The sequence below is a fragment of the Dermochelys coriacea genome, chromosome 2, assembly GCF_009764565.3.
Source record: "Dermochelys coriacea isolate rDerCor1 chromosome 2, rDerCor1.pri.v4, whole genome shotgun sequence".
Lineage (NCBI taxonomy): Eukaryota > Metazoa > Chordata > Testudines > Dermochelyidae > Dermochelys > Dermochelys coriacea.
The window spans coordinates 148,052,511-148,073,134 of NC_050069.1; the positions used below are offsets into that span (position 1 = coordinate 148,052,511).

Below are 20,624 nucleotides of genomic sequence, written 5' to 3' on the forward strand. Positions count from 1 at the left end.
TGAAACCATTGGTTACTGTGCTTAAGCCTGCAAGATGCCCTCAACTCCCACTGGGAGGACACTTGAGACTTCACAGAATGCAGTTCTAGGATTCCCATCCACTCATTCACCTTTCCCTCAGATTTGGGGATGTAATTTCTCTGTCTTATTTTGCATAATAAAGGGATGACTGAGGCAGTTATCCCCTGTTATGCCTCATTAGTATGCAGGTAAACACCAGCTGCTATTGAAGTAGTTTAATAGCTTGAATTTTGAGCTCTGAAACATTCCACACTCAATCACATAACTAAGGCATGACCCAAGGAGTGGAGATCTAATATAACTTTTAAATTCATATATTGTATTTCACTTAGGTAACGTTATTTGAACCATACCATTTTAGATTTTTTTTTCAAGACGGGAAAGAAGATAACATTTTGTTAAATGTGATGGATAGTCAATGTGTGTGTATATGAATTTTAAAATAATAGTCAAACAATTAAGATTTCAGAGTAAAACACTGGAAAAAATAAGTGCCGAATTAGGGATGGTTGTGAGAACTTAATTTTGCCTCATCACTGCTGTACTGCCCTTTTTTTAGCAGAAGCAGATCCATCCTTTCTCTTTGGCTGAGAACTCAGTGGCCTCAGTCTCTGCTCTGTTTCACAGAGTGCAGCTTGGTGGACAAAGATAGGATGCAGCCTTGTTGTAGGCAGGGTTTACCTCAGCTTCTACTTCCCTGAGCACAATGGGTCCCAGGTGGCATTAGACCAGGAAAAAAAGACTTCATTGCTTGATACCCCACCCATGTTCACAGAGTGCACTATAAACCCAAAAAGAACAAGCCACAAGTTTGCACTGATTCCTGTACACTCAGCCCTGGTATACGCTACAGAATTTACAGAATACGAATGTAGCCATGTTAGGTCGATTTTATAATGAATGCGTCTACACAAGCAGCCCTGTTCCGTCGACCTAAAGGGCTCTTAAAATCGACTTCTGTACTCTTCCCTGGCGAGGGAAGTATCGCTAAAATCGACCTTGCTGGGTTGAATTTGGGGTAGTGCGAACGCAAATAGATGTTATTGGCCTCCAGGAGCTATCCCAGAGTGCTCCAATGTGACCACTCTGGACAGCACTTTCAACTCCAATGCAGTAGCCAGGTACGCAGGAAAAGCTCCGGGAACTTTTGAATTTAATTTCCTGTTTGGTCAGCGTGGCGAGCTCAGCAGCACAGGTGACCATGCAGTCCCCCCAGGAATCACAAACGAGCTCCAGCATGGAGTGAACAGGAGACACTGGATCTGATTGCTGTATGGGGAGAAGAATCCGTGCAGACAGAACTCTGATCAAAAAGAAGAAATGCTAATATATATGCCAAAATCGCACAGGGCATGGTGGACAGTGGCTACAACAGGGACACACAGCAGTGCCGTGTGAAAGTAAAGGAGCTCAGGCAAGCCTACCAAAAGACAAAGGAGGCAAACGGTCGCTCTGGGTCAGAGCCCCATACATGACGCTTCAATGATCAGCTGCATGGCATTCTAGGGAGGGACCCTACTATCACCCCACCGCTGTCCATGGACACCTGCAAGGGGGGAGTCTCACACAACACAGAGGAAGATTTTGTGGATGAGGAGGAGAACACGCAGCAGGCAAGAGGTGAATCTCTTCGCCCTGGCAGGCAGGACCTTTTCATCACCCTGGAGCCAATATCCTCCCAAGGCGGGATCCCCGACCCTGAAGGCAGAGAAGGCACCTCTGGTGAGTGCACATTTGTAACTACAGTACAGGGTTTAAAAGCAGTAGTGTTTCATGTTTGATTTGCCCTGAAGACTTGGGATGCATTCGCGGCCAGTACAGCTACTGGAAAAGTCTGTTCACATGTCTGGGGATGGAGCGAGAATCCTCTAGGGACATCTCCACGAAGCTCTCCTGGAGGTTCTCTGAAAGCCTTTGCAGAAGGTTCCTGGGGAGGGCTGCCTTATTTCGTCTTCCACAGTAGGACACTTTACTAAGGCAAGCCAGTAGCAAGTATTCTGGAATCGTTGCAGCACAAAGCATGGCAGCAAATGGTCCTGGGTTTTGGTGGCATTCAAGCAACATTCAGTCTATATCTTTCTGTGTTAGCCTCAGGAGAGTGATATCATTCATGGTCAACTGGTTGAAATAGGCAAATTTTTGTAAGGGAACAGTAAAAGGACCCCGTTCATGCTGGGCTGTTTGTGCTTGGCTAAAAGGGATCATCCTGGAGAATAGCTAAGCGGTGGGGGGAGGGGTGAAGGGATCATCCCAGAGAATAGCCATGCGGTGGGGTGGGGGGAGGTGTGTGTTGCACATCCATGCAAAAGCAGCAACCCCTCCTTTTAAATGGCAAACCCAACCGTCATTGCTTGTTATGGGAAAGTAAGGCACTGCAGTTTGAAAACATTCCCACATGTTCTGAAGGCATTAGAAGACAAGTACCCTTTGGCTTACCATGGCTGCCTGGAAACTGAATTCTGTTGCCCAGCTGTGTGTGATGTGTCACCATACCGGCAGGCGCTCAATATAAAAGGCAAAATGTGACCTTGTACTTAAAGCACATGTGCTGTCTGCTGTGAATTGCTTGATTCACTGTGAAAGAGTCTCCCTTTTGGTCTCAGAAATGTATCATCATAAATTTTACTCTCCCTTTTTATCCCCCTGCAGATGCAAATGTTTCTATGCTCCTCCTATCATTTCCATCCCTGAGGTTATCGCAGATTAGAAGGTGAAAAAAACAAACTCTCAATTACATGTTTTCCGAGCTCATGCAGTCCTCCCACACTGATAGGGCATAGCGGAATGCATGGAGGCATTCAGTGGCAGAGTTCAGGAAAGCTTTAAGTGAGCACTATGAGAAGAGGCAGGATGCAATGCTGAGGCTAAAGGGGGAGCAAATGGACATGCTCAGGCATCTGATGGAACTGCAGGAAAACCAATAAGAGCACAGACCACTGCTGCATCCACTGTACAACCGCCTGCCCTTCTCTCCAAGTTCCATATCCTCCTCACCCAGATGCCCAAGAACGCGGGGGTAGGCTCCAGGCACCAAGCCACGCCACTGCACCCCAGAGGATGGCCCAGGCAACAGAAGGCTGTCATTCAAACAGTTTTGATTTGCAGTGTGGCTACAATAAGTAATGTGCCCTTGTCCTCCACGCCTCCCTCACCCCACCCTACCCCACCCCAGCTACCTTATCAGTTATCTCCCTTTTTTTTTTAATTAATAAAGAAAGAATGCATGGTTTCAAAACATTAGTAATTTTATTTCCTTTGCCAGCTGTGATTGAAGGGGGGAGGGTGGTTGGTTTACGGGGAATTAAAATCAACAAAGGGGGCTGGTTTGCATCAAGGAGAAACACACACAACTGTCACGCTGTAGGCCGGCCAGTCATGAAACTGGTTTTCATATCCTCTCTGATGCACAGCACGCCTACCTGTGCTCTTCTAATCGCCCTGATGTCTGGCTGTTCAAAACTGACAGCCAGGCAATTTGCCTCAACCTCCCACCCTGTCATAAACGTCTCCCCCTTACTCTCACAGATATTATGGAGCACACAGCAAGCAGTAATAACAATGGGAATATTGGTTGTGCTGAGGTCTAACCTAGTCAGCAAACAGTGCCAGCAAGCTTTTAAACGTTGCGACAAAGTTCCTCCTCTGCCTTGGTGGGTCCTGCACTTTTTGGCAGATTTGCTCACCTCAGAGGTTCATAGCAGCCCTCGGTTTGGCCACTTCTGCTAGAGGCTCAAACCTGCCGTTCATTCAGCTAACCTCATCGTTGGCCAGCATCGGGGAAATGGAGAACAATCCCCGCAGTCTCTGTGTCCCACCTAGTCAGTCTGGGACAAGCCAGATCCCTTTCCAAATTATTAGACCTTCCCTTCTGGTGTTTCTCACAGACCAGGTCAACTCCTCCAGTGTCCGATCAGGAGTTGCAGGGATGGAGGGAACCCAAGCCCACCCTCTACACCATCCAGCCCCGGGCCCTGTGGATAGCAGCTGCCTACAATGTCCCCTATATCAGCTGCATGATAGCTACAACTCCCTGGGCTACTTCCCCATGGCCTTCCCCCAGCATCTTCTTTATCCTCACTGCAGGATTTTCCTCCTAATGCCTGATCATGCTTGTACTCTTCAGTCTTCCAGCAGCACACCGTCTCGCTCCCTGCTCCTTGTGCACCCCCCCCCCCACTAACTGATGGGAAGGCCTTTTTAAACCAGGTGTCTTGATTAGCCTGCCTGCCATAATTGATTCTAGTAAGTTCTTAATTGGCTCCAGGTGTCTTAATTAGCTTGCCTATCTTAATTGGTTCTAGCCAGGTTCCTGATTGCTCTAGGGCAGCCCCTGCTCTGGTCACTCAGGGAACAGAAAACTATTCATCCAGTGGCCAGTATATTTGCCTTCTACCAGACTCCTGTACCACTGGTCTAGGTCTGTCACAACATCCAAAGGCACATTCTACCACCATTCTGCACTTGCTCAGCCTATAGTTGAACTGCTTTTTACTACTGTCCAGGCTGCTTGTGTATGGCTTCATGAGCCATGGGAGCAAGGGATAGGCTGGATCTCCAAGGATAACTAATGGCATTTCAACATCCCCAACAGTAATTTTATGGTCTGGGAAGTAAGTCCCTTCTTGCATCTGGTCAAACAGCCTGGAGTTCCTAAAAATGCAAGTGTCATGCACCTTTCCTAGCCATCCCACACTGATGTCTGTGAAACGTCCCTTGTGATCCACCAGTGTTTGCAGCACCATTGAGAAGTACCCCTTGCGGTTTATATACTGGTTGGCAAGGTGGTCCGGTGCCAAGAAAAGGATATGCGTTCCGTCTGTCGCCCCACCGCAGTAAGGGAAACCCATTGCAGCAAAGCCATCCGCTATGTCCTGCACATTTCGCAGAGTCACTACCCTTGATAGCAGAACATCAGTGATTGTATTGGCTACTTAAATCACAGCAGTCCCCAGAGTAGATTTGCCCACTCCAATTGATTCCCGACTCACCGGTAGCAGTCAGGCATTGCAAGTTTCTACAGGGCTATCGCCACTTGCTTCTCAACTGTCAGGACAGCTCTCATCTTGGTATTCCTATGCTTCAGGGTGGGGAAAAGCAACTCACAGAGCTCCAGGAAAGTGGTCTTGCGCGTGCAAAAGTTTTGCAGCCACTGGGAATCATCCCATACCCGCAAGACTGTGCGGTCCCACCAGTCTGTGCTTGTTTGCCGGGCCCAGAATCAGCGTTCCACTGTATAAACCAGACCCACTGCCGCCATGATGTCCCAATTGCCACATCCAATTGCTTTCAGGAACGTCTGTGTCCATGTCCTCCTCACAGTCGTCCACGTGCTGCCATCTCTTAGCCAGATTCTGCACATGCTGCAGTATAATGCACAAGGTGTTTACAATGCTTGCAACAGTAGTGGTGAGCTGAGCTGGCTCCATGCTTGCCGTGCTATGTCGTCTGCACAGGTAACCCAGGAAAAAAGGCGCAAAATGATTGTCTGCAGTTGCTTTCATAGAGGAAGGGAGGGGAGACTAACAACATATACCCAAAACCACCCGTGACAACGTTTTTGCCCCATCAGGCATTGGGAGCTTAACCCAGACATCCAATGGGCAGCGGAGATTGCGGGAACTGTGGGATAGCTTCCCACAGTGCACCGCTCCATGAGTTGATCCTAGCCATGGTAGTGAGGACGCACTCCGCCAACTTAATGTGCTTAGTGGGGACATACACAATTGACTGTATAAAATCGATTTCTAAAAATCTACTTCTATAAAATCAACCTAATTTCATAGTTTAGACATACCCTCAGAAATTTTTGTATTTTGTGCAACCAGAAAACAGGGTCCCGCACAATAGATCTCTCTGGAGCAGGATTTGCTTTAGCTCCCCTTCCTTCGCAGGGTGCGGCACAGACAACCTAAACTAAGGAGACATCCTTCAGCAGGCATCTCCCTGGTTTCTCAGGCAGTGGGGAGTGTGTCTAAAGAGAGCCAGAGTACATCCATTATTGGACCCAGAACTGTACAAGGGAACCACACCACACCACACCCTCCCTCCCTCCATGGGGGAATAGGTCCCGGGGTGGTGCCCCTTTGAAGAAAAGAGCCAGCCATACATTCCAGCCTGTAGGAGCAGAAGCATGCAAAGCAGATACCTCCAAACACAGAACTTCCTACAGTTCTGCCTGAACGTTCTCTGCCCTGTGCTGATTGGCTGTTCACTCTAACCCTCTCCCTCCTAATTTATTCAATGGTATTGCATTTATCAATGTACATATGTGGTAGGTAGATGCTGCATTTATCTCTTATCTTGTATACTAGGTGAATTATAATTCTTTATTATTTCAGGAAAGATTTAAAGTTTGTCAGTGATATTGAGAAGGAAATGAGAACACTCGTGGAAGCTGTAAATAAGGTTGGTGGCCAAAGCATTTGCTTTACACAGAGTGTTCATTTAAAAGAAATTTTGTGTTTATTGGAGTCAATGTTAATGACACCATTGCTTCAACTTTCAACCATTGAATTTTAGACAAATTCAGACTAGAAATAAAGTGCAAATTTTTAACAGTGAGGGTAATTAACCCATGGAATAACTTACCTAGGGTGGATTCGCAATCACTTGAAGTCTTTTAAATAAAGATTGGATATGTTTTTAAAAGATGCTCTAGTGCAACCAGAAGTTATGAACTTGATGCAGGGATCACTGGGTGAGATTCTTTGGCTTGTGTTATGCAGGAGGTCAGACTACATTATCATAATGGTTGCTTCTGGCTTTAAAAATCCATGAATTTTAATACAATTTTTGTGAGTTAGAGGGAAATAATCAGGTAATGATAATTGTATATCTTCATTTCAATAAATATGAGTATTAGACTCTTTGACTTTGTTTTTCATGGTTACCAAATTTTGCTCTTTCAGCAAGTTTTTATCAAAATTCAAATAAACTTCATTTTGCTTATTTGCAATATTGAACTGCTATGTTATGTATGTTATTTCCTAATGCTAAATTTAATTAATCTAATAGTTTTTGTTTCCGTATGTAACGCCTTTGTTCTAAATTTTGAAACATTTTGGTGATATTTTGTCTCATCTTTACTTGACATTTGGAAAATAATGTTGTTTATGTTATTGTTTGTATGCCAAAAGAAGATGAATAGTATAACAGAGACAAACTAATATCTTTAGTTCAATCTCTCTGAAAATGCTCTATCTGCTGTTACTGAAATTCTTCTTCGAGTGATTGTGCCCGAGGAACAAATATTTAATAATGGACTCTTCATAAGAATGACCATACTGGGTCAGACCAAAGGTCCATCCAGCCCAATATCCTGTCTACTCACAGTGGCCAATGCCAGGTGCACCAGAGGGAGTGAACTTAACACATACTGATCAAGTGAAAAGAAAAGGAGTACTTGTGGCACCTTAGAGACTAACAAATTTATTTGAGCATAAGCTTTCATGAGCTACAGCTCACTTCATCGGATGCATTTGGTGGAAAATACAGTGGGGAGATTTATATACACACACAGAGAACATGAAACAATGGGTTTTATCATACACACTGTAAGTTAAAAATAAGGTGTGAATTCTTAACAGTGAGAGTAAGTAACCATTGGAACAATTTACCAAGCTTCGTGGTGCATTCCCATCACTGATAATATTTAAATCAAGACTGGATGTGTTTCTAAAAATTAGGAATTATTTTCTAAAATCTAGGGATTATTTTGGGGAGGTTCTATGGCCTGAGATCAGACAAGATGATTACAATGGTCACTTCTGGCCCAATCATGGAAGATTAGAAGAGACCTCAGGAGGTCATTTAGTCCAACCCCCTGCTCAAGGGACCAACCCCAAATAAATCATCCTAGCTAGGGCTTTGTCAAACCAGGCCTTAAAAATTCTAAGGACGGAGATTCCACCACCTCTCTAGGTAACCCATTCCAGTGCTTCACCATCCTCCTAGTGAAATAGTTTTTCCTAATTTCCAACCTAGACCTCCCTATGACATTCCCCTCTGGTGTTGTCTGGACCAGTGATCTGCTAGGTCACTCCAATCCTTGACTCTGGGAGCCAGCCTTACCTTGCTCTGCTGTGAGAACCCCCACTCCTGGGCTGTTCATGCACAGCCTCTGGCCTGTAAGCTGCTCCCAGTTACTTGCAAGCGAATGACACTAGCCAATACCGTCGGTCCCAGACACAACTTTAGGAACCTCCATCTTGCAGTATCCAGTTCTGCCTGCTGGACGCTGCAAGCTTATATGAGTTTGTCAATTTAACAAAGAAATTGATATGCACCAGGGTTATTATCCCAAGGGGAGTCTGTCACACTTCAAACCAAATGCACTGCTTCAGGTAGAATAAACAAATAGATTTATTAACTATAAAGGTAGATTTTAAGTGATTATAAGTCAAAACATAGGTCACATTTGATCAAATGAAATAAAAGCAAAATGCATTCTAAGCTGATCTCAACACCTTCAGTGCCCTTACAAACTTAGATGCTTCTCACCACAGGCTGGCTGGTTGCTCTTCAGCCAGGCTCACCCCTTTGATCAGTGCTTCAGTAGCTTGATGTGGTGTCTGTAGATGTAGGTGGAAGAGAGAGGAAGAGCATGGCAAACATCTCTCACTTTTATCATTTTCCTTCTTCCCTCTTGGCTTTGGCCCCCCCACCCCACCCTTCAGAGTCAGGTGAGCATTACCTCATTGCAGTTCCAAACTGACCAAAGGAAGGAGGGTGACTCCCTTGAGAGTCTCCCAGATTCTTTTGTTGCTGTCTAGGCCAGCATCCTTTGTTCCTGTGAGGCTGGGCTGGGTTTGTCCCATACATGCCCTGATGAGGTGTGAACTGCATCTCAGCTCTTGGAGAATTTTTTGCCTGACTTATTTTAAGCCATGAGGATACATTTTCAATCTCATAACTACATGCATGAAATTATAACCTATAATCTTATTATAACAAGAATGCTCAGTGCATCATGAGCCTTCCAAAGACACTCAACATGACAAATTTTGCATTGGATACCATGCAATCATTTTACAAGGATCAATATGGAGGTGCTGGGTGTCCCCCCGAGCGTCACACCTCCCCTCTTAGTTTACTGAAAGACGGTTAGCTCAAAGGCAGTTTGTGTTACAGTTCTCTTGGCATCCAGCCATTAAAGCCATTAGGCAGTGTCCCTCACTTTCCCCACCCACACATAACAAGCCAGGTTTTTTATGGTTTCTCTGCTGTGATAAGCTTTAAACCTGTTTACAGGTATTAATTGAGCCCCGCCTCTACCAGATCCATCTTTTGGATCCATCTCAGAACAGGACCCAGCCTTCTCGCCAGCTCATTCCAACAGCCCAGATCCCCACTGCTGGCCCTGTCTGCCTCACTATGACCCAGAAGCTGAACTGTGGCTCACCTATCCACAGGGATGCCCATGCCAGGTGACCCTTATGCCTTGCCATATTGGTCTGCCTGGAACCCATACCGCCACCTTGGCCTCTCCTCACACCCACGCCACCTCCCATCTTTGCCTTCTGTGGACCCGCCCTCTGTCTAGGAGGATCCCCACGGAGCTTCAACTCTTCCAGTGCCCTCCATACCACCAGTATTGCCGACACCATTGGTTCTTTCGATCCCAACTGGGGCTTCTTCATCACATGATGATGTCATCATTCCATCTGCACTCTTGCCTCTAGATGACCATGTTCAATACCAGAACCTTCTCCACCATATGGCAACTTCCCTCAACCTCCCTTTGGAAGATGTCCAAGACCCCCACGATCAGTTCGTAGACATTTTGCAGCCCCCTGGACTCTCCCCCACCACCTTGCCCATACAGTCTGTCATTCTCCAACCAGCACAAATGGTTTGGCACACCCCTGCCTTCTCCATCCCTACTCCAAAATGAGCTGAGCGCAGGTACTTTGTCCCAGCAAAGGGTACAGACTTCTTGTTCTCCCACCCTCCTCCAAACTCCTGGGTGGCTCAGGTGGCCACAGAACATGTCCGCCAACAACATCTCCATTCCACCCTCCTGAACCAGGCGGTGAACAAGCTTGACCTTATTGGCCATAAAATCTGTTCCTCCGTGGGCCTTCAGTTCTGCATTGCCAGTTACCAGGCCATTCTGGCAAAATACAACTTCCTTTCCTACACAAAAATTGCAGACTTTCAAGCTTTCCTGCCCCCTAATAAAAAGCAGGATTTTCAACACCTTAAGGACAAGGGCAAATTAGTCGCCAAGATGGCCCTTCAGATCATGGTCGATGTTGCTGATACCGCCTCCCGCTCCCTGGCTTCCGGCTTGACTCCCAGCTACAGTCCAGTGGATTCCCAAAGGGGGTCCAAGCCACACTTGAGGGCCTCCCATTCAACAATCAAAAACTCTTCAGTGATAAAACTGATGAGTCCCTCCACTTCCTTAAAGATTCTCGGCCATCCTCCTGTCGCTGGGCCTCTATACCCCTGTCCCTACCCACAGGCATCACCAGTCATCCTTCCAACCCCATCCCCGTGCAACCTACCAAACCTGTCCACAGCACCAATCTGAGCCCTCTCACCACAGTTCATGCTCACAGTGCCCACAACACTTCTTTGCCTCTACCTTGGCCACCTCTTCGCTTCCACAACGGGCAAGATCACCACCGATTGTTGGGTACTAGACATCGTTCAATTAGGTAACCACGTTGAATTTCTTTCCTTTCCCCATCGCCATCCTTGTCCAGGCCACTCAGGACATCCCTCCCAACTCCCTCTGCTCCAACAAGAAGCGGATGCCCTCCTTCAGAAGGGCGCCATAGAGCACGTCCCACTGTGCTAGTATGGCCGTAGTTTCTACTCCCCCTATTTCCTCATACCAAAGAAAGGGGGTGGCCTCTGCCCCATCCTGGATCTCCGCTCCCTGAACAAATTCATTTGCAACTTCCATTTTCATGTGGTCACTCTCCCCACTATCCTCCCATGCCTTCCCTGTGGCTCCTGGTTTGCAGCTCTTGATGTGAGATACGCTTACTTTCATATAGACATCCATCCTGCCCATCGCATATTTTTACATTTCATGGTGGGCTCCTCCCATTATCATTTTTGGGCCCTCCCCTTCAGGATTGCCACTGCTCCCCCACATCATCACAAAAGTCTTCACAGTTGTGGCACCTTATATGCGTCGACTAGGACCCTCCCTCATTCCCTACCTTGTCAACTGGCTTCTAGTTGAACTCTCGCATACCACTCTTCTCCACAGCATCTGGACCCCCTGTGCCCTCCTGGACTACCTGGGAATCTATACCAACAAAGACAAGTTGGTGCTTGTCCCCATGCGCACCTTCACCTTTATTGGCTTGTGTCTGGACTCAGCTGAGCCTTTCTCCCTCTGGACCACTTTGCAGCCCTGAGCACTCTCATCGCACACCTACGCCATTGGCCAAGCTCGCACATCTGCCTGTGCCTCTCTCTCCTGGGCCACGTGGCTGCCTACACCGTGGTCATGCCATCCGCTTGCTTGCATATGCGCTGCCTCCAACTGTGTCTCGCTCAGTCTACAACCCACAGACGGACACTCATCCCTCCCTCCATCCTTGCCTCCCTGACCTGCTGGTGCAATCTGTCCACAGTCCTCGTAGGTATTCCTTTCGCACCACCCATGTCCCACACTACTCTCACCACCGATGCCTCACTAGTGGACTGGGGAGCCCACTTGGACGGCTGAGTGCCTCTGGTCACACCGCGAGGCAAAGATGCACATCAATGTCCTCGAACTGTGCGCTGTGCTTGCAGGTTGTTTCTGCCACTTCTCTGCCACCTCCATGCCCAAGTGTTGTCCCACAACATGGTGGTGGTCATATATGTCAACAAGCAGGGCAGAGCCCGATCCCACTCCCTCTATGCGGAGACCATCCTCCTTTGGAATTGGTGCCTCCAGCACAACATCACCCTACACGCCGTACACCTTCCGGGCACAAACAACTCCCTCGGAGACCAGCTCAATCACTCTTTCCATGTCAATCACGAGTGGGAACTCCACAATCCTACGCTATGCTACATCTTTCACAAGTGGGGCATGCCTCACTGGAACCTCTTTGCCACAGCAACCAACCATAAACTTCTACTCTTCTGCTCCAGGGGAGCCCTCAGTCCCAGTTTGCAGGGAAATGCCCTTCTCATTCCCAAGACTGACAAGCTCCATTATGTCTTCCCGCCCATTCAACAATCCCCCCCAGATCCTCAGCAAAATCTGCCAGGATCAGAGGATAGTTCTCCTTGTGGCCCCGGCATTGGCCCTGCCAGAATTGGTTTCTGGACTTCCTTCATCCTTCCACTCATTCACCATTGCCTTGCATGCTGCCATCCATGCAGTTCTCAGTTCCAGTACACTGCAGGTAGAGGGTTTCAGCTTTTATCCAATTTCCTTAAGATCTAATCATGAAGGTCTGGCATCTTGTTTGATTGCCACCTAAAACATTTCGTACTTGTATGTTATGTCTTTGATGGCACCCAGACAGCCTTTGTACAGTGGGTTGTAGACATATAAGACTGAGGGCATGGCTACACTGGAAGCTTCAAAGCGCTGTCGCAGGAGCGCTCCCATGGCAGCGCTTTGAACTGTGAGTGTGGTCGCGTGCAAGCGCTGGGAGAGAGCTCTCCCAGCGTTCCTGATAATCCATCTCCACAAGGGAATTAGCATGGCTCCCAGCGCTTGGAGCCTGTTTACACTAGCGCTTTAAAGCGCTCTGACTTGCTGCGCTCAGGGGGGTGATTTTTCACAGCCCTGAGCCAGCAAGTTAGAGTGCTATAAAATGTAAGTGTAGCCAAGCCCTGAGAGGCTGTGGAAAGTTCAAAGTCTAAACTGATTTGGCCCTTAAGGGATTAAAACTATTTGAGGATTTAAGTAGAGCACTTAAGGCCTGATCTACGCTACAAAGGTAGGTAATCTTAACTACCTCTCTCAGGACTGTGAAAAATTTCACACACACACTACCCCTTGTGATGCGGTTAAGCCACCTTAAGCCCCAGTGTAGGCAATGTGAGGTTTTGAGAGAATTCTTCCATCAATCTAGCTACTGCGTCTTGGTAAGGTGGAGTTACTGAAGAGCCCCTTCTGTCACTGTAGTAAGTGTCCACACTACAACACTACAGTGGCATGAATTCAGCTGTGCCACTGTAGCATTTCTAGTGTAGACATACGCTAAGTAGCACTTGAGTCCCATAAAGATCCATGTCTCCAGACCATGTTCTTCCTTGCGTTCATCTTTTGTGCCTGCCACAGAAGAGGATTTCCCTAGGATATTTCATTAAATTTCCTTCAGGACTTTGCCCCTCAAAGTTTCTCAATACTGCCAGGGCCAAAGCATATCTTTCAGAAAGACACTCAGACCTGATCTGAAGATATCCTTTCTTAATAATTTGTTCCAATAGTTAATCCCCTTCTCTGTTTATTTATTTATTGTAAAAAAAAAAAACATGCCCGATTTCTCATTTGAATTTGTCTGGCTTTATGTTCCAGCCATTGGCTCTTGTTCATTTCTCTGCCAGCTTTAAGAACTCTTTAGTATCTGGTATTTTCTCCCCATGAAGATATTTCTACACTATAATCAAGTCACTTCTTATCCACCTTTTGGATAAGCTAAATGGTAAGAATTCTTTAATTCTCTTGTAAGGGATTCTTTTAAGCCCTCGAATCATTTTTGTGGCTCTTTTCTGTACCCTCTCCAATTTTTCTACATCCTTTTTAAAATGTGGACATCAGAAATGAATGCTGTATTCCAGTATCAGTCTCACCAATACCATATACACCTCCTTACTTTTCCTTATTAATCCCATGTTTACACATCCAAGGATCACATTAGTCCTTTCAGCCAGAGCATTGCACTAGCAGTTCCTGTTCCATTTTGTCTGTCCACTATGACCTCTAAATCCTTCTGAGAGTCACTGTATTTCCCATTCTTCATGACCTGCATTTTGTTCCTAAATGTATGAACTTGCATTTGACTGTATTAAAATGCATTTTGTTTGAATGGGCCCACCTTGCCAAAATATCCAGATGACTCCTAATGACTTCCCTTACCACTCTACCACTCTTTGTGTCATCTGCAAATTATAGTAAAAGTGATAAAGTTCCTTACTGTAGCCAATACAGTGCTGGCCAAAGGGTATTCTTGTAGTTTTTCCTTATTGGCTATAGGGATTTTATTCCTGATACTTCACAGTATAAATGCATGGAAGAATTCTATATTTTGCCTTCTCAGTCTGAGAGTCTAGAAAGAGAGGAAAGGAGTACTTGTGGCACCTTAGAGACTAACAAATTTATTTGAGCATAAGCTTTCGTGAGCTACAGCTCACTTCATCGGATGCATTTGATGCATTTAAATTTATACTCAAATACATTTGTTAGTCTCTAAGGTGCCACAAGTACTCCTTTTCTTTTTGTGAATACAGACTAACACGGCTGCTACTCTGAAATCTAGAAAGAGAGGTTTCATGTGGAAACCCTCAGGTCCATCCTTCAGGCCATGCACAAGGTGGTTTCCTTTGCTCAGAAGGATACGTACCTTTTATATTTCCATTTGTCCAGATCCTGGTGTTCTTCGAGAGATGTCCCTATGGGTGCTCTACTTCAGGTCAAGGTGCGTCCCAGCACCTTTGATCGGATATTTCTACAGCAGTACCCCTACGGGTTGCACACATGCAGTGCCTGCCTCTCGAGCTGTCAGTGTTTGAATAGCACATATACAGCCCAGGCTCCTCAGTTCCTTCTCTGTCGTCCCTGGCTAGAGATGGAGTTCAGCAGTGCTCTTTGAGATTAGCTAGTTAGTTTGTTTCTCAGTTTAGTTAAGATTAGTTTTTAGTCATTAGAGTTACTATTTAGAAAAGTTACATTAACTGTTACATTTATCTTGGAGGGGGGAAAAAAACACTGCTGTTACGGACATGCCTAGCTCCCCAGGCTTCAAAAGATATGCCTTCTATAAGGATGCCATCCCCATCTCAGACGGGCATCCATTGTAGCAAATTGAAAGCGTGGACCCACAAGAACAGGGAGCTCAGGCTTAAAATGCTGTTCCTGGAAAACTCCCTCAGACCTGTGTCTGAGCCTGGCCAGCAAACCTCTGTGACACCCTCCAGAGGCAAAGCAAAAGCAAAAAAACCAGCCAGTTTCTTCTCCTCCCCTCAGGAGTCATTCCGCGGGGGAAAAGTTAAAACCGGTAACTCCTGCTCAGCACCTTTCACGTTGGAGGCACCTCAGGCACCGACCGTGAGTCGGCTGCCCCTCTACAAGGTGCCGAGACTCAGGGCTTTCAGTTGCCTGCCTCTTTCAGCTCTCCCTCAGCCACCTCTTTCAGTACGGTGCTGAGAGCTGCTACAGTGCCAGCAATACAAGTGACGGCTGCAGCACCGTCCTTTGATCTTGCGCCACGACTTTTGCAGCCGCTGCTTCTGCACCAAGCCCCCTGAGGTCTCCAGCCTTTATTGCAGTACCTACCACAGGGGCACCTACTCCGCGGAGCCAGCTTGCACCCCCGGCATCAGCAGATGCCCCAGCAGACTCTGCTTCCATCAGCTCCACCAGTTTTTACAGCCAGAGGAATTCAGGATGTCTCATGCTCCTGAGTCTCCTCTTCTTGGCACCAGTCTATCACTGAGACCTTTAGCACCCTACCTTCAGTACTCATCTACCACTTCAAGCCCCTCCAATGAAGTGTGGGAGGAACAGGAAGAGGAATATGATGACCAGATGTTTTCCTCTCAATACTCTCCCCAGATTCAGTTACCTACAAGTGGGAGATGCACTACAGCATGATGTCCATATCCTCAAGGCTATCCACACTGGTATGGCAATCCCTGGATGGGACCACCTATGCCCCCCACCCACCGGGGCAATGGCCACACTGGGGTCCATGGACCTACACCACACCACACTCAGGTGTTCCGCGGGCTGCCTGGAGGAAAGCTGCAGATACTCCCCACTGCCGACTTACACTGAAACCCAGATAATACCTGAAGTGGCCACCACCCCTACAGAGGACACTATCCTGCACACTTCCTCTATAGCAATAACACCACAAGACGCCACGGTACCCCCACCACCTCCCACTACTGATGAGCTCGGTCACTTTTAAGAGTTGTTTCAGAGAGTAGCAGAAGAGCTCAAGATTACCCTGGAGGAGGTACCTGAAACACACCGTAAGCTTACCGACATCCTGCAAGCTATAACCCCCTCCAAAATAGCCCTACCAATTAATGGGGCTATTATGGAACCTGCTAAAATTATTTGGCAGACCCCAGTCACAATAACACCCACTAGGAAGAGACTGGACCGCAAATATTTCATATAATATCAGGATTGGAAAGGACCTCAGGAGGTCATCTAGTCCAACCCTCTGCTCAAAGCAGGACCAATTCCCAATTTTTGCCCCAGATCCCTAAATGGCCCCCTCAAGGATTGAACTCACAACCGTGGGTTTAGCAGGCCAATGCTCAAACCACTGAGCTATCCCATATATCCATATATCCCATCTAAGGGTTCTGAGTTTCTATTCACGCACCCCTCACCTAATTCACTAGTGGTCAGTGTGGCCAATCAAAAAAACAAATACCAACACTTCCGATCCAATCCATCGGACAAAGATGATAAGAGACTGAACTCCTTCGGCTGCAAAGTGTATTCTTCTTTCATTTTGCAGTTTAGAGTAGCAAATTATGCAGCGCTCTTAGCAAAATATGACCATAAAAATTATGCTAAGGTAATGCCATTTATTGATGATGTGTCGGAGGATAAACGACAACTATTTAAAGCAGTAGTGTCCGAGGGCCAGTTGATCTCCAACACAGCTCTTCAAACCGCCCTCAATGCTCCAGATGCAGCTGCCAGATCCACGGCCGTCATCATGCGGTGGGCATCATAGTTTGTTTCTTCCTCCTTTCTGAAGGAGATACAGAATACTGTCAAAGATCTCCCCTTCGATGGAGACAAGCTCTTCACCTGTATGACTAATGAGGTCCTTCACTCCATGAAGGACTCATATGCCACACTCCAATCCTTAGGCATCCAACCACCTGCCTCAAAGAGGAGACCATATAGATATCAGCCAACGACCACATTACCATACCTTTGCGCAACATCCACCTTTAATTCAATATGATATGCAACAACGATGACATTGGCCCAGGAACCAACGACGTCGTCCTCTGCAATCAATGGCTACCCACTCTCCTAACCCAAATAAACAAATTTGAAGTCTTGGTCGAGGGTATAAAAAAAACTCGCACCCTCTCCAGCACCAACTCCAATCAACCATTTCTTTGGACACCGTTTGCATCCGTTTCCTGGCCAACTGGAAAACCATCAGTATGGAAACTTATCAGATCGGGTTATGCCATCCCCTTCCTCTCCTTACCTCCCATCCACCATCCAACCCCGTCCCTCTTCAGGGACTCCTCTCATGAACAGTTGCTCTGTCAGGAGGTATAACACCTCATACATCTCAGAGCAATAGAGGAGGTACCCCCTCAACACAGAGAGAAAGGGTTTTACTTCCACTAGTTCTTGACGGAAAAGAAAAATGTTGGTTGATGCCCTATCCTTGATCTTTGACATTTGAACAAGTTCGTCAAGAAACAGAAATTCTGGATGGTTACTCTCCCAGTGATAATTCCAACGCTGAAGCAAGGAGATTGGTTTTCAATCCTCAACCTCCCAGGAGCATATTTCCATTTTTCTATCCACCCTGCTCATCATCGTTTCCTCAGGTTTGCTGTGGGAGCACAACACTACCAACACAGAGTCCTCCCATTTGGCCTCTTCACCACACCACATGTCTTCTCTAAGGTGCTAGCAGTTGTAATAGCACATCTCAGGAAAAAAATGGAATCCTCATATTTCCTTACCTGGACAACTGTCTCCTCAAGTCTCCCACTCAGTTAGAAGCGAACCACACAACTCTTGCAATCCTTCACTGCTTCCACACCTGGGGCCTGCAAATAAACAAAAACAAATCTACCTTACAACCTACCCAACAAATCGACTTCACACAACATACGCACACTGCATAAATGGAAATGGTTCACAACTTGGTGCGCTGACGAACAGACCTCTCCAGCTTCTGCTTCACTCCCACTGATACTGGATTGCCTGTTACACCTTAAAACATCTGGCCTCTCTATGAGCTCACTCAAGGTCCACCTTGCAGCAGTCATCGCCTTCCATCATAAGATTGACAACGTTACGATCTTTGCCCATCCAATCTCCAAAAGGTTCCTGAAGGGCATCCATACATTATACCCAGATGTGAACCGCCTGCGCACCTTGGGATTTACACCTAGTCTGAAAGCCCTGATGGATAAACCCTTTGAACCGATAGCTACCTGCCTCTTTTCTGCACTTATCCATGAAGAACGCCTTCCTCATAGCAATCATGTCTGCCAGACAAGTAGGAGAAATGTGGGGGCTTATGGCGGACCCTCCGTATACCACGTTCTTCTGCGATAAGGTCACACTCCGCACGCATCCAAAGTTCTTACCTAAGATACACTCTTCTTTTCACCTCAATGAACTTATACATCTCCCAACATTTTTTCTAAAACATCACGCTAACGCCTTTGAAACAACAATGCACGCTCTTGATGTGCACAGAGCATTATCCTTTTACCTGGATAGAACAAAACCATTTAGAAAACCCCCCCAGATTTTTGTATCTACTACTCAGCACTCACAAGGAAATGCTATCTCTACACAGAGACTTTCCAAAACGATTGCTGACTGCATACTCCTTGTTACCGGACTCAGGCAAATACAACCTCCTACATCAATTAGGACACACTCTACCAGAGCTCTCTCCACCTCCACGGCCTTGCTCTGTAATGTCCCACTGTCCGACATATGCAAGGCAGCTACCTGGGCATCGAACCTTACCTTTGCCAATCACTACACTCTCATCCACACTGCAGTGTCCGACACCAGATTGGGTAGCACTGTCTTGTCAACAGCCTTCTTGCCTCATCCTAAATCCCAACCATCCTAACGGATACTGCTTTTCAGTCACCTGAAGTGGAGCATCAGCTCTCTCGAAGAAGAGGAGGTTACTCACCCTGTGCAGTAACTGATGTTCTTCGAGATGCTCCACTACCCCCCCCCTCCATTTTGGAGTTCGTAATGCACTCCGTTGTAGAGAAGGAACTAAGGAGCCAAGGCTGTGCACACACGATTCAAATACTGGCAGCTCAAGAGGCAGGCACAGTGCGTGCGCAGCCCGTAGGGGTACAACTGGAGAAATCTCTGATAGAAAGCATTGGGACTCACCTTGACCTGAAGTGGAGTACCCACAGGGACACTCATCTCGAAGAACGTCAGTTACTGCACAGAATGAGTAACCTCCTCTTATCTGTACTACCCATTAATAAATTTTATTTATAATTTTCGCACCCTTTGGGAAATTTGCTTCATCACACCTGGACAAAGGCTCAGTAAAATGTTGAGTAACTGTAGCATCAATGTGCTTGAGTTATAGGTAAGGTTGAGATTTTTGTTATTTTTTACTAAAAATAACCAACAGTTTGCAGGCAATAAGCTTGTGACCAGTCTGTGACTTTTACTAAAAAAATTTGGGGGGGGCGAGGCTGACGGGAGCTGACCTGAAACCCGGGGGGGGGGATGAGAGCCCAAACCCTGCTGAGGGGCGGGGGACTCAGAACTCTAGGGTTTCCCCGCCACCCGCAGTGGCTCACAGCTCCAAGGTTCCGCATTGCCCACGGAGGCTCACAGCTCTGTGTTCTCTGCCTCCGGCAGTGGCTCACGGCTCTGGGACCAGTGGCTGGGAGCTGTGGGGGGTCACTTGCTGTCTGCATAGGCTGAGAGCTGTCCCAACCAACTGACAGCTCTGGCTCTGCCACCCTGGGGCTGAAGCAGAAAACGTCATAGAGGTGTCTATAAATCACAGAATCTATAATCTCTGTAACATAATCTTATTCTTAGCTATAGGTTATCTATCTGACTCTGCTTGTCTGGGAGCCTCTGTCAGCCCACCACCATGTCCTAATTGCAACAATTGTTCAGCAATGGTGTGTGAACAGAAAAGGGGGCACTCCCATCTCCTTCCAGAAGCCCTTTGCATATGGTCAGAAAGTCACCTCGCTTTTCTGAGCCTTATACCTCAAGCCATTCACTTTCTCAAAAGGAAACTTCATTCCCTTAAAGTAAAATGGGTAGAGAAGTTCTATAGGTCTGTCATCCAGACATTTCTGGTTTTCGCTTCAAGGACTGTAACTAAGGCAAACTTTGGCAGATTACCGTCTCTTGGTGGGTAAAAGACTGCTTCCTAACAGAGTATGATAAAACTGGAAAACCTTGGCTTCTGGAAGACCTTGACCACAGTTTATCAGATCCTTCCTAATTTATTTACCTTGTGGGCTTGAGAGCCAAGGCATCTCTCCTTCTGCAAAGCAGCCATATAATCACTTCTGCTTCACATATATTATCTGCTACTGTCATTGGAATTTGTCTGTGGCAGACTCTGAATTTGGTAGAGCAGTACTCCAAGTGCTCCCTCATCTCTGGATTCCACCAGTTGCTACATCTACTGATCATCATATCTGTTGCTGGGTAGGATGGGCCAAGACAAGACTATGAC

General features: G+C 46.8%; 1 protein-coding gene across 5 annotated transcripts in view; it reads left to right on the plus strand.

Annotated features, from left to right (window-relative positions):
• The window catches only part of NFX1 (nuclear transcription factor, X-box binding 1), a 226,272-nt gene that overhangs the window by 192,388 nt on the left and 13,260 nt on the right, over nt 1-20,624 (plus strand). For all 5 annotated transcript variants that reach the window (XM_043508487.1, XM_043508490.1, XM_038392949.2 and 2 more), the window contains one exon: nt 6,360-6,426. In XM_043508487.1, the coding sequence (XP_043364422.1) occupies nt 6,360-6,426 (67 nt within the window). The remainder of the gene's footprint in view (nt 1-6,359; nt 6,427-20,624) is intronic.